General features: G+C 34.9%; 1 protein-coding gene across 7 annotated transcripts in view; it reads right to left on the bottom strand.

Annotated features, from left to right (window-relative positions):
* ITSN1 (intersectin 1) overlaps window positions 1–12,986 on the bottom strand; it is a 116,278-nt gene that overhangs the window by 39,989 nt on the left and 63,303 nt on the right. For 6 of the 7 annotated variants that reach the window (XM_048953881.1, XM_048953872.1, XM_048953861.1 and 3 more), the window contains 3 exons: window positions 7,937–8,058; window positions 6,612–6,841; window positions 5,198–5,319 (listed from right to left, as the gene is read on the bottom strand). In XM_048953881.1, the coding sequence (XP_048809838.1) occupies window positions 5,198–5,319; window positions 6,612–6,841; window positions 7,937–8,058 (474 nt within the window). The remainder of the gene's footprint in view (window positions 1–5,197; window positions 5,320–6,611; window positions 6,842–7,936; window positions 8,059–12,986) is intronic. The other variant, XM_048953899.1, reaches the window with a different exon arrangement.

The following is a 12,986-nucleotide window of genomic DNA, read 5'->3' as shown; positions in this document are numbered from 1 at the left end:
AAAATCACCTCACCCTCCTTCCTAAGCATTCATTATCAACACGAGGCATTTGTTGTTAACAGTATGCTACATGAGCCACAGAATTAGAAATTCTTTTCAGTCGATGGAGATTTCAAAATATGGTGACAAAGGATGACATCCTACAACGGCATGTGGTGGTATCTCAGAACTGGCTGCTTCAACAATTGGAAATGCACCAATCCATACATTCTGTTTGTGTGGAGAAAAAACCAACAACAACAAAAATCCACAGTGGTAAAAAATTATTTGTGGCAATGGTGTAAATGAGTCACTCGAGACCAAGAGAGGGAACATTGTTTTGCATAGAAACGACTCCAACTGAAGCAGCAAAACCTCCGATTGTTCCTGGATCACTCCTTGGAGCTAGACAGATTGCTTTGCTTTATACCCTGTGCTGCCTCTTTCACTGCCTTATTATTGTAATTTGTAGCCCACACTCCTCTTCTGGTGCAAAACAATCCATTTTTTCTGCTTTTTGTTGCATGTATCTTTCTGTCTCAGTCCCTGTTAACTCAAAGTAAAACCAGAAATGAATGAAGTACATGCTTGACCAGTTCAATGTGGTTTTACTGCAGTGCAGGGCGAAATTTCCACTGCAGAGCTGAATAGGATTTGTTAGCACAGCAATATGAGTGATGGAAGGTCACAACAGAGGTGAATCTTGGGACAGCAAGGGAGAGATGGACTATCAGCACCCACTGCAGAGTTGAATAATCTAAGCAGTAATAACAAGGACACAGTTCCTACATTCAGTTCCTCAAGTTGTATCTAGAATCACCAGTACACAAAAGAATCAGTACTGAAAGACCAAAAATGTGTCATCATGGTCTTCAGAAAGTGGCATCTTTGAGACAAATCACAGTAAACACAAAAAAACACTGTGATTTTTCAGCAGATAAATAAAAAAAAATCACCAAAGCAATTTTTAAAGCAACTGATTTAATGTCTTCTTAGAAGGCAGCTTTATGTTATTATTAAGAAATTCTTAAAACAGCTTATTAGGATACTCAAAAGTATTATTCAATCAAATTAAGTTTTCAGTATATATTCATAGAAAGACACTTTGAAAAGCAATTTTTATTTTATAGTTCTTTGAAAATGATTTCTCAGTTATTCATATAAAATATAACTTGGATCTACTTTTGTTACACAGTACTAGAACTTTAAATAAATTCCTTTGTATGTTTTTTCCAAATTAATTTGTTCTGATTACCTTCTGTTTTTATACTCACCATCCCAAATCCCTACAAGAAACTTTATTCCAGATTATTTTTTGCAAAATACAACTAGAATATAAATGTACATCTGAACAACAAATAGAAGTGTGTGCGTACTTTTAATTTACTCAATCATACTTCAGAGACACAGCTTACATGTTCCCATTCCCAATGGCTGAACACAAGTGACAGAAGTAAGAGCAATACAACAATAAGCAGCAGAAGCATTGGGAACAGCTAACTTCTTTCCTAACAAAAGGACTGGCTTTGCAGTGGCCTAATCCATTTTGAACTGGCTTGTGTATCACTAGCAGTCCATGTACACAGAAAGAGAAGTTCTGTTTTACAACAGTGATTCACACTACATATGAAGTCAAACCCTTAGTCTCAAAAAGCTATTTAATGAAAGCTAAGCAAAGTACCACTGTTCGTTTTGCTCAACAATCTACCCATTAAATCATCATTTTAACTTTACTTCATTTGTAAGCTTTTGATCTAGAGATTCTGAGAATACTGAAATTCTTATTATAAATCTGAATTTAAGCTCTGCCTGCCAGAGGCCATATGTTGACTACGCCTACACAAGATCCAACACAACAAGGCTGCCTATGTATCCATTACAAAGAACAGTCATTCTAAGTTTCACAATCAACAACTAAAAAAACTGACAACAAACTAGCATTATGAAATTGTTCTAGTCCTCCCTATTTGAGCTTCTTCTTCTTTGAGCTTTCTATTTAACATACATTCTGCTATCCGAGTCACTGCAGTTCAGTTAGTCAATAATTCAACTGTATTTCACTGAATTAAGTTTATTTAAACAGGCTGAATTATATCAAAGAGTATCAGTAACAACAGAATCCATTCATTTGCTCCAAGATGGAACCCAACAGAAGCAAATGCCAGCAGAATCTGTTTTTGTCAGAAAGCCCTCCAAAGGAGATGAATTCCATACATTGTATACATAATAGAAAGCACATAATAAGGTCTTTAACAGACAGAGCACTGAACCAAGCATGGCTTTCTCAGCGCAGGATATACTTGTTTCCAGGAAAAAAAAAAAAAAAAGCTTGTTTAAGTTATAATTAGGGTTATAAATCAATCTATATAGTGAAAGAAATAACAACCTTAAGGCGAAAGGAATTAAACATACATAAAAAGGTAAGAAGCTGAGAAAATAGAAATTCAAGTTAAAATACAAATATCCTTTAATGAAAAAGTAGATATAAAAAAAAAATACAGCCCAAGCCTCACAAATTCTCTAAACCATTTCACAAGATGTATCAGTCCTACAATTGACTAACACACATACTCAAAAGCAAAGCAGAAGAAAGCTCTTATCTTCACTTTTGCAAATACCTTCAGACTGAACTCTCCTCCTTCTCCTCATTTTCACCAAGACAGACCTCAACATTCACACACAGTGTAAAAGTGTATTATGCTGTTGTAAAAAGCTATTTACAAGCTGTACACCTATTAAAGCCTCAAGTCATTCTGACATAATGAATTCTGCAGTCCCCTTTAAATCCAGGGTTTATGCCTGGTTTCCATGTGCTTCAGCTGGATTCTTTACTTATAGCAGTGACAGTTTGCGTGATATCTCCTGTATATAATATACAAGTACAGCACATGGCTTCATAAGCTTGCACAGACAATGCCATTTATAGCACTAAAATGAGGAAATGCTAAATTTGCCTATGTTAGAACACGGTTACTCTACACTGTGTTTAGAGTAACTGTGTCTAAACTCTAAACTCATAATGTTTGTTTTGTTAAACACGGTAAACTCCTAACTGCACAGGTCAACGTAACTACAGAGTTGCATTTATGTCATAAATGAGAAATCAGATGCACTTTAACATGTAAGCTTGTAAATTACTATTTTCCAATGAACATAACTGACTGGAACCTTGTGGAACCACATGACATGACAAACACTGAAGGACAGAGTCTAGGAATCCAAATGCCCGTTATCAAAAGTAAGTTCTAGTTCACCGCACTTAAATTACTTTTGACAGTGTGGGCTGATTTGTTATTTTACTCCTACATAAATTAAAAAAACAAATAAACTACATGATAACAGAATCTTGATTTATGAACACGAATAAATTGCGTAGACTTCCTAACAGCCATATAGCACACTTACCCATTCCCTTTTAACCTCCATCAGGAAAGCAATGATTTAAAGCAAGGCAGAATTATAACACATTTCACAAAAGTGTCTTACGTTAATTTTCTAAGAGTAGCCCATTTAAGCAATTACTGCAGAGCAGGAGATAAATCCCACAGGAATCAATCATCAGGTTTAATTATTGTTAAATGGATGTTAAGTAAAGAAAACGGAGAGGTAGAGAATATTTTCTGGAGTAAGTTAAAGTCCAAAACAAGATACAAGAAGGCTCAAATTACCCTAAGTTCTTATTTTGGCAAAATGGTATTTCCCTGTGATTCTACTTTGTGGTGATCACTCTTTCTCAGAGTGAAAGAAGAAAAGAAGAAAAAAAGAAGAAAAAAAACCCCAAACAACATTATATGCCTAGGCAATAATCTACTTTCCAATAAAGTAAGATAGAGCATTTTCTAGAGCCTAAAGACACGCATGTACCCACATCCTCCCTAATTTAACAACACACTGACCTATACTATTTATTGATAAAAGCAATAAAAACTGCAGTATTATTCAGAATGGGATTGGTCCACTTTACAAGTCATTCAGTACTGCTACTAATCTAGGATACACGTTTATTTTCCAAAAGCAGATTCTCATGTCACAAATATTTCACTGTGGCACAACAAAAGGCTGAGAGATGAGGGCTCATCTCTGTAGAATAGATGCATTTCCTTTAAAGTTACCATTACAATTTAGGACAGACTACAAGGTGTAATTTTTTTCCAAAATTCAGTATTACTGTGCTAAAAACAGTAGCTCCTAAAACAGTTTTTTTTGGGGTGGAACACTATAATGAATACACCCTCCCACAGTGAGAAAGATACCATCTGATATCCACGCCAGGCATTTTTATTATGAGCAGACATATGCATGCAAAGGTCATACTAGCAATTTATTATTATTAATTTCCATTATTGTAGTCATTAACATCAGAACTGAAATTTTAAAATATAATTATGCATACAAGCAGAAACCAGCTTCCAAGAATTTGAAGTTTAATATGACAGTTATAGGCTTATAGGTAGATTATATTCCAGTAACTCTACTACTCTTAAAAAATGAATGGAAATGCTTCTGTGTCAACATGCCTGCAAGTAAATTTTTACATTTTCAGGTTTCCATTTTTTTAAAAAGTGATGTTTTATCTACTTCGTATCCTCTTGAGAATAAATGTAAAACTGCCTCATGAAAAAAAGAGTAAATTATACAGTTTTAAAATTACAACTAAATTAGGTCATTAAGTCAGAAATAATGACCAAAAGAGTTGTAGAAAAATTCCAGTATTGTTAGAGAAGTATCGCTACAATACAAAGACCACATCAGCACTGCTGGGATCATGACAGAAGTGTAGTCATCCTGTAGCTTAGTGTAATTGTTTCACTTTGTGCTACCCTGGACATCACATTCTCTTAATAAAAACAAATTATTCCTTTTTTTTTTTTTTTTTTTTTTTTTTTTACCAAGAACAAGAAACTTTTCGCCATGTACAGGAACCTTTTCAACACCTCTGCATCTCAGACACACACAGCTCAGCACACTAAAACTAGCACAATCTACACATAGATTATCTTTCAGTTTTACAATACAATGAACTTTAAGAAGCTATCCATAATTAAGAAATTACTGTGTCCCATCCTGTTTATTTTGGTATTCACTAAAATATTGTTCTCAAATTTGTTAAAATAAATAAATAAATAAAAAATCTTGCCATATTAATTTCTCTCACACAAGTGCAAAACCTGAAGTATTTCTTCAAGCACTTATATCACAGTCTGTTGTCTGTTCTTACCATGACTATGTCGCCAGGTTGAATAGTGATTTCATCATGGCTTCTTGATTCAAAAGGATACAGTGCTCTATAATACACTATTTTTACATCCTCCTGAGCAGAAATTGTTAGTGGAGCTTTTCCTGAGCAAATAAAAAAACACAGATACAAACAAAAAAACACATCATTTTTCCATACTTGAAAAATATGGTAAAATTGAATAAATAAAAAAACCAATACCTTATATATTGTTCATTAACCTCTTCTTATACAAGAGGAAATAAGAAAATTAATGATTTCAAATATAACTCATACTGTTCTCTCTTCTTAACATCATGTAAAAAATTACTATATTTTAACTTTTTTGATATGCAACTATTTTTACAAAAAGAATTGTGTACTTATGGTGCAGCACACATGACATCAAATGCTTCACTGATTATGTTTAAGTCTGATCACTAACCTATAGGTTCAATTCAAACAGTAATGTTCTCGCATGCAACAGTAGTATCCCAAATACTTCTAGAGCCTGCTTATGTAGCAGCCTCAATTGCAGCCTGAATATAGTTTCAAAAAAAGATGTCTCAAAATGTTCTAATACACATGGATTAGCTGAAAAGAGGTCACTTACAGATTGGTGCTTTAAAAATCACATGCTGTATTACAGATGCATTATTAGTGAAAAGAAGACTAGAGAAAAAACAGATAAGCTACATTTCTCCTGTATAATGCAGTTCCTATTTTGCCCTGTACAAATAATACCTAGCAAATAGATATAATTGATAAAAGCTAGATTACAGCTAAAAGATAGAAAGCAATTTCCCTTTTATGCAGTCCTCTGATCAATTATTTAAACAAATATTACAATCCCAATTAATTCTCATGCATAATTATCAAAGCTACTCAAGAGTGTACCACAATTCCAAACATGGGCAAAAAATTAGGTTATAATACTGAAAAAAGCTCTCAGCTGAAAGTGGTCAAGTGCATAGCAGAAGAGATTCTGTCATAGACTTCAGGCCAGTTGTTCAGTAAGCAACATGCATAGTGAGGAGGAAGAAAAGTAACTGCATGACACTATAAAAAATTCACATCAATACAAGAGTTGTAATGAGAAGTGCTTGTAGTAATTTTTGGCACCTTATAGCAGGATTTTACACAAACATACAGCTTAGATTCTCCCTTTGATTTGGACTGTGAGTCTCATCAACTACATTTTATTCTGTCTGCTTAACATCTTACTTTTAAAAATACTGAAGCCTAAAAGTGAACAAGTTTTTGGAATCTAAAGCTCAAATCATACATTATTTACTTCAACAAAATGAGCAATCCAATCTTGAAACGTAGTACTTTCCTGTATTACATGAGAAGACAAAACCAAAAATAATTCTTAAGCGAGGTATGTGCAACAGTATTTTTTCAATTTTTCCTCTACCTGCATTTGACCATGGAGCCTGGACAGCTGGCTTAACTGGCTCTTGATGTGGTTGGAAAAGCTTACTCGGTTTCTCTTGGATTTCCTGTTTCCCCTTATCCTCACTTTCCTTCTTCTTAATTGTTTCTTCCCTTTTTTGCTTGTCATCTTCTTGATTTTTTTTTTGCCACTGAGGTTCTTCTTCTTGTTGCACTCGATCCAGCCGTTGTTTATCCCGATCCTGGATTCTCCTGTTGGATAAGTAAAAAATCTTTCTTGAGTTAGTCAAACAAAATATCAGAGATTTTCCTTGTACATAATTGACAATAAAAAGTGTAATCCTTATGGCTTTTCTGTATCCTGTCAGATCTGGTAATTTTATTTTGGTAAATTAGCAAGCACCCCAACACATTTTCTAACAGTGACTCTTAAAAGGTAAAGAAGAATGTATGGATTCTTAAAGAAAGAGTTGTGACTCTCAGACAAGTGAGAGAATTTTCTGTTTAAACTACTAGTAGCTGCAGGACTCTATTACTTCAAGTTGCTTTGTCTTTTTATTTAAAAACCAATTTCAATGACTTTTCCTTTTAACTCACATGTAAAGGCTATGCCTCCAGAAGATAATTCCACAGAACTCTAACAGAGTTACAGAGCAACCTCAGCATTCAGTAAGAAATGAAAAACCTGTTGTGTTTTGGAGCTGGAAGAAGGTGAAGGGAGGAAGTGAAAAAAAACATCTAACATATCTGCTTTTTCCTCAGAACTGTATATTATTCCCACAGTCATACAATTCTGCACGGAAGTAGACTTACTAAAGCAAATTACCTTTAGGAGTTCTTCAAAAAGGTCTCTATGGTCCCCAATAGCTTAAAAAAACACTAAACTGCTAAAAATGGAATCAAGCAGCTACAAATGAATGATGTCAGAATAAAAGTAGTCATTAAATTATATGACATTCACTTTACATAAATATTATACAAATACATTCGAAAACTTCTTCAAGTGTGTAGCAAGAAAATATTAGCTATGTCCTTACATGTAGAAGTACCTTTAAGCAATGCTGCTGAAATCTGTAAGTATGTGACAGTTAAAAGTCACAGATTTAGATCACCTCCACAACATGCTTTTCATTCGAGGATAAATAAAAAGATTCTCCTGATTTCAAAACAAGTCATCTGCACTGAACTGAAACCTGATCTAGGTCTTGGGTATTTTTGCCATTTAGTGATATATTATTTGAGATCAGACTACGCTCTGGGAAACATGAAGTTTGCTTGACTTTGTTGCAAAATGCTTTGCACTCCAACACCTCTGCAGTAAGGGCATAAACTAGAGCACTTTGCTACCTTTGAGCTTCTCTTTGCTTTTCCAGTTCTGTCTTCCTTTCTTGTTCTTTCTGTTTCAGCCTCTCAGCTTCCAAGTTCTTTTGTTTCTGAAGTTGCTGTTTGTTATGTATTTCTCTCAGCTCCTAGACAAAAGAAGCAAAGAACGTGTAAACATATGCTATATTAATCATAATTAATGGCCTCATATATTTTCATTGTGAGGTAACAAAAATCACAAATGTTGGATATCTCTTCAAACTTCCAGTAATGCCAAATGCATTGGTAGATATTTATACATTTCAAAGGACCACAAACCATTTAATATTTTCCTAGTTTTTACCCATACTAGCTGAGATGAAGATTAAGAAACAAGTCAGACTTTACTAAAATGTGGCTTTAAGATTTTGACAAAAGTTTGACAATGTTTCATCTAGATACACTAACTATGTAGAAACAGGAAATTCTTTCTAAACTCGTATCTTAGTAATTTTCTGTTTCTATTGAAATATACGACTGACAGTAAGCAGGTTTGTTTAGTTCTTGTGTCCTACAAAGCTTTATCTTCACTTACTCAGGCATTAAAATAGTTTATCTTGAAAGTAGTGTGATTTTTTTTTTTCAAAAATTCACAGATGAAGACTTCAAGTGGTTCAAATAAAGGGCCAAGATGATAACTGAGTTAATCTCACAAAATGATTTATAACTTCCTAGTTATAAAAGTTGAAAGTTAATATTCATTAATTTTCAGACTGAATTTACGTTGTGTCTAAAAATTTGTGAAAAATAGTGAAATTAAACCATGCATTAGTGCTTAAAGACTGCACTATGCAACATCAAATTTTAAGATCAAGCCAAAAAACTACATTATTAAGAGAAGTAATACATGACCTTTGCAAGGTATTAAAACATTTCTGACATATGGATATAAGTTTTTAAAAAGTCAAGTTGAGCTTCTAGCTTTCAGTCCCATTTTCTTAATGATCCTCAATTTTAAATTCAATGAAAACTGAGTTCAGCATAATTAGAGAGATAATCAGTTCCTATACAAGTTTTAAATAAAACTCTGCTAGGGCCATGAAACTTACTGAAATACAGAGATAATTTGGGCAATACTATATTTTATGACCATCATTATTTTCCATAGTGACATGCAAGCTTAGCCAAAAGTTAGGATCTAGAATAGATATTGCAGAGTATAAAGTAAACTACTCTTGTGAAATCACCAGAATTATTCAGGCAGGATAATGCCTTTGGGAAAAATTTTAAACCCTGAATACCTACAGTTATAAACACTCACACACTGGCTTATTTTGGAAGGAGGAAAAGCAATTCTAAAACAGAAAAGTGTTAGCAATATTCAGCATAATGGGCTGAATGAGCATCCTATTTGGCCCATACGGAACAATGAGAAAATAAAGCCATCAGCATATTGCAGCAAACGCACAATAGGACAACTGCTCCTGCAGCTAGATGTGGTCTGCACCAGACCTTTCTGCAGTGCTAACCACAGCAAGAGATCATTTCCAATAACTGATGTATTATATCAGCTTCCTTCATGCTGCTACACTTCCACTGAGGTATAAAGGATTAGACTCCGGTTTCCAGTTAACTTTTCTGAAGGAATCACAGACACTGTCTTCATTATATGATCACCTGAACCCATATTTGCATTTTAAAAGTATGTAGGTACAAGTGCTAAGGACAAAATATACAGCCAATAAAGCACTGGCGGTAAACAGCATCAATCTGTAAGGTCATAGATAAAAAATGGCACAGTTTCACAGAATCACAGAATGGTTCGGGCTGGAAGTGGCCACAAAGTCCATACCGCCCCAACCCCTGCCATGGGCAGGGCTGCCCCCACCAGCTCAGGCTGCCCAGGGCCCCATCCAACCTGGCCTTGAGCGCCTCCACAGCTTCTCTGGGCAGCTGTGCCAGGATCTCCTGAGAAGAGGTTTTCTCAGGAGATTACTGGCGGGTCTTTCTTTCCATCTGGGACTGATATGCTGCCACCATCTGCTTGCTCTGCCTGCCCCTTGTAGGAGTTGCTGGCTGGAGATGATATGGGAAAGCACAGATTGGGCAGGGAGAAAGAGGCATCACTCATATGATTTTAGTTGGCCATGTGAAAAACCGCTTTCAACCGTATTCGGTAGATTACAAAAGTCTTCACATGTGCAAAATGAAGTATTTACAAAGCTCATGAAGTTAAAAATGCCATTGTTCAGAAGTATAGAGTATCTTGAGTAGTACTCATGATTTTCAACTAGCTGCCACTCTTTTCTGGGTAAAAATACTGCTATCCAGAGCACAGGTTTCTGTCTCCTAAGTTTAAATCTTTATTAAATTGTAGCACAATCTTTAGTTCAGAAATCCTTTGTTATTCTATTTGTTGTTGTTTTCCTTCACAATCATTTCCTCTGCTGTACCTGAACTATGCATGCCAAGAAGCTCAAGTTTTTGAGTCCTAGTCAGTGAGACAAAAAAACCCTGCTGTTGCTATTGAACAGAAAGAACTGAGGTAGCCACGTACAGTTCTAACATGGTAACACTGAAGATAACCTGTTCCTTGCAAAAACTATTTAGGTGATAGCATTTTCTAGTTTTTTCTTCCATTTGCATCTTTTTCTCAATGTCTGTTGTTCTAGCAATTAAATAGGAATAATCACTAAGCAAGAAAAGAAGAACCAAAATTCTTGAAGAGTATTCTTGAGGACTATCATAGTTAAAACAAAACAAAAAAATCACAAAGACTTTAAATGTAACAATCCAGATGCAAATACATGAGCTTAGTTTACTTAACAAGAAATTTGTATATTAAAAAGAATAATTCAGTTCACCTACACTCACAGAATCAGGAGGAATTCCAGCTAGGAATTCAGAAATAGGTATTTTGCTCCGTTCAGAAAAACATCCCTGATTCTCAATTACATAGAAGTCAGAGTTTACAATACATCTGTACACCAAACACTACTTACTTCTACTAGATGTCTAACCGCAAGGTTTGCCGAAACTGTATTTTAATTACAATTTAGACATATAAGTTTATCACACTACTGAACATACAATATATGCCACCTCTACTGCCAAACAGAAAACTTTGAAAGTTCCAGCTATGAGCCATCTCTCCATGTCTGTCCGAAGCAAGTCATTTATCATATGTAGTACGAAAGGCAGCATCATTAAGTCTTGTTCAAATAATTAAATTATTTTCTTTGCTTATTTCGTCATTTTATATACGTGCTCAGCTAAGTGAGGATCTCAAGATAAAGTTTATAAAGATATCCACAGAAATTTTATCATATTATTCCTTCCCAGCTAAAGCAATATGCTAGTTCAGTATTTTGTGAAGAGATTCTTCTGTGAGACATATCTGTCTGTAACGGGTGAGAAAAATCCAACCTAACTTTTACAGCTGGCACTGAATAGAATATTTTGGAAGTAAAAAACGTAGTAAATAACCCTCTTTGCACCAGCTAGGAAGAAATAAAGATTTTCTTGGTGTCTCATGCCACTGGTAGATGCTCTATTGCTTTGCCAAGTATCAGTGGGTGGCTGAGGGAAGAAATAATCAGCATCTACCACAGTGCTATAGGACATCAACTGAACAGAATTATAGTAACACTTCAACAGTCAACAGAATGAAACATTTACTGAATATTCAGCACAGTCCTACACTCACCTTTTACAAACACAAGCAACTTAAAATCTGTACAAATTGTATATTGTAACTCTGAGGACATAACGATGCTCTCTTTGTTTCTAGTGTGCAGGACAATAAACATCATAAAAGCAGAGAGAAATATTACCTTTCACAAACAGACTAACAAGTATAAAAATAACTTTGAGACTCACGTCATACTGAATATGGATTAAAATATGAATTTCATACAGCAGAGTAATATTAACTATATACAGACAAGTCTTATTGCTATGAAAACCTTAACTTTAAAAATGTAATTGTTTAAGCCCAAATTTTGCCTTTTTGACAGCTTAGAACACTCTTCAAGGATTACAATAAAAGATTTCCATCTAACCTTTTGAGACAAACAGGAGCATTTGTTGAACCCTACAGTTCTGTGCTCACTGAGGCTTTCCCACGGAAATGCTCCTCTACCCTATTCCCCAGCTCCCAAAGAGCCTTGACAGAGTTCTTCCTTTCACCCCATTTCAGAGCTACGGCGGATTTGAGAAGGTATTGTCATCTCTCTCGTACCTGGAATCCCAAATTACAGCGTTGTGTAGGAATACTTTACTTAATATAAAAGCTTTTTCTTTTTAAAAATTCTGAACATTGTGACCACAAGAGGCAACTAACTTCAAATCTTAAGGTGTCAGATATGCAAAAGGCAAAAGTAACTAACTAGTACTTTGTGCAGGTTGCAAATCAAGGCATACTTCTCATTTAGGCACTAAGGATCAGACAGATAAAATTACAAACTCTTCTCTTCAGTTATGCTTTACTGTTAGCACTTATTATTAAATACTAACTTATTTAAACACTGCACACTCATCTGTTTATGGAAAAGTGAAGCACATAACTGGAGGAGGTTCATCACTCAGATTGAGAAAGTTGTGTACTGCCTGAGTATGGCATGGAGACCTTTAGAAAGGAGTCTAAGTAGTTGACGCAGCCCAGGAGAACTGCCAGGCACTGCAGCATTGCGTCTTCCATTGCCATTGACTGGAAGAAAGAAATGCTCAAATGTAAACAGGCATTCATATGCAAGACTTGTCCAGTGCACACTGACTAGACAGGGACTGACAACAACTGGAACATGACACAAAATGTAAAACATTCTTAAGAGCTTAAATCTAGTTGTTCACCACTTTTTGCAGGCACTGAGAATAGCTTCTCAGCAAGACTAACATATTTCAGAAACACCATTTTCTCTTGTGGAATGACTCAGATAAACTCTAAAATATATGATTCTTCAGTGCTGTATGAAATAGCTACTTGGTCTTTGGAGACAAAAACCATATTAACAACTATTTTAATTGCTTTATTTGGCTGTGTAGTGACTGGTCATTGTGAGATTTAGAAGTGAATTTAGTTCATTTTACTAGTATC

The sequence above is a fragment of the Lagopus muta genome, chromosome 1, assembly GCF_023343835.1.
Source record: "Lagopus muta isolate bLagMut1 chromosome 1, bLagMut1 primary, whole genome shotgun sequence".
Lineage (NCBI taxonomy): Eukaryota > Metazoa > Chordata > Aves > Galliformes > Phasianidae > Lagopus > Lagopus muta.
The sequence above is the reverse complement of the archived record's forward strand: the minus strand, read 5'-3'. Positions and strand labels throughout refer to the sequence as shown.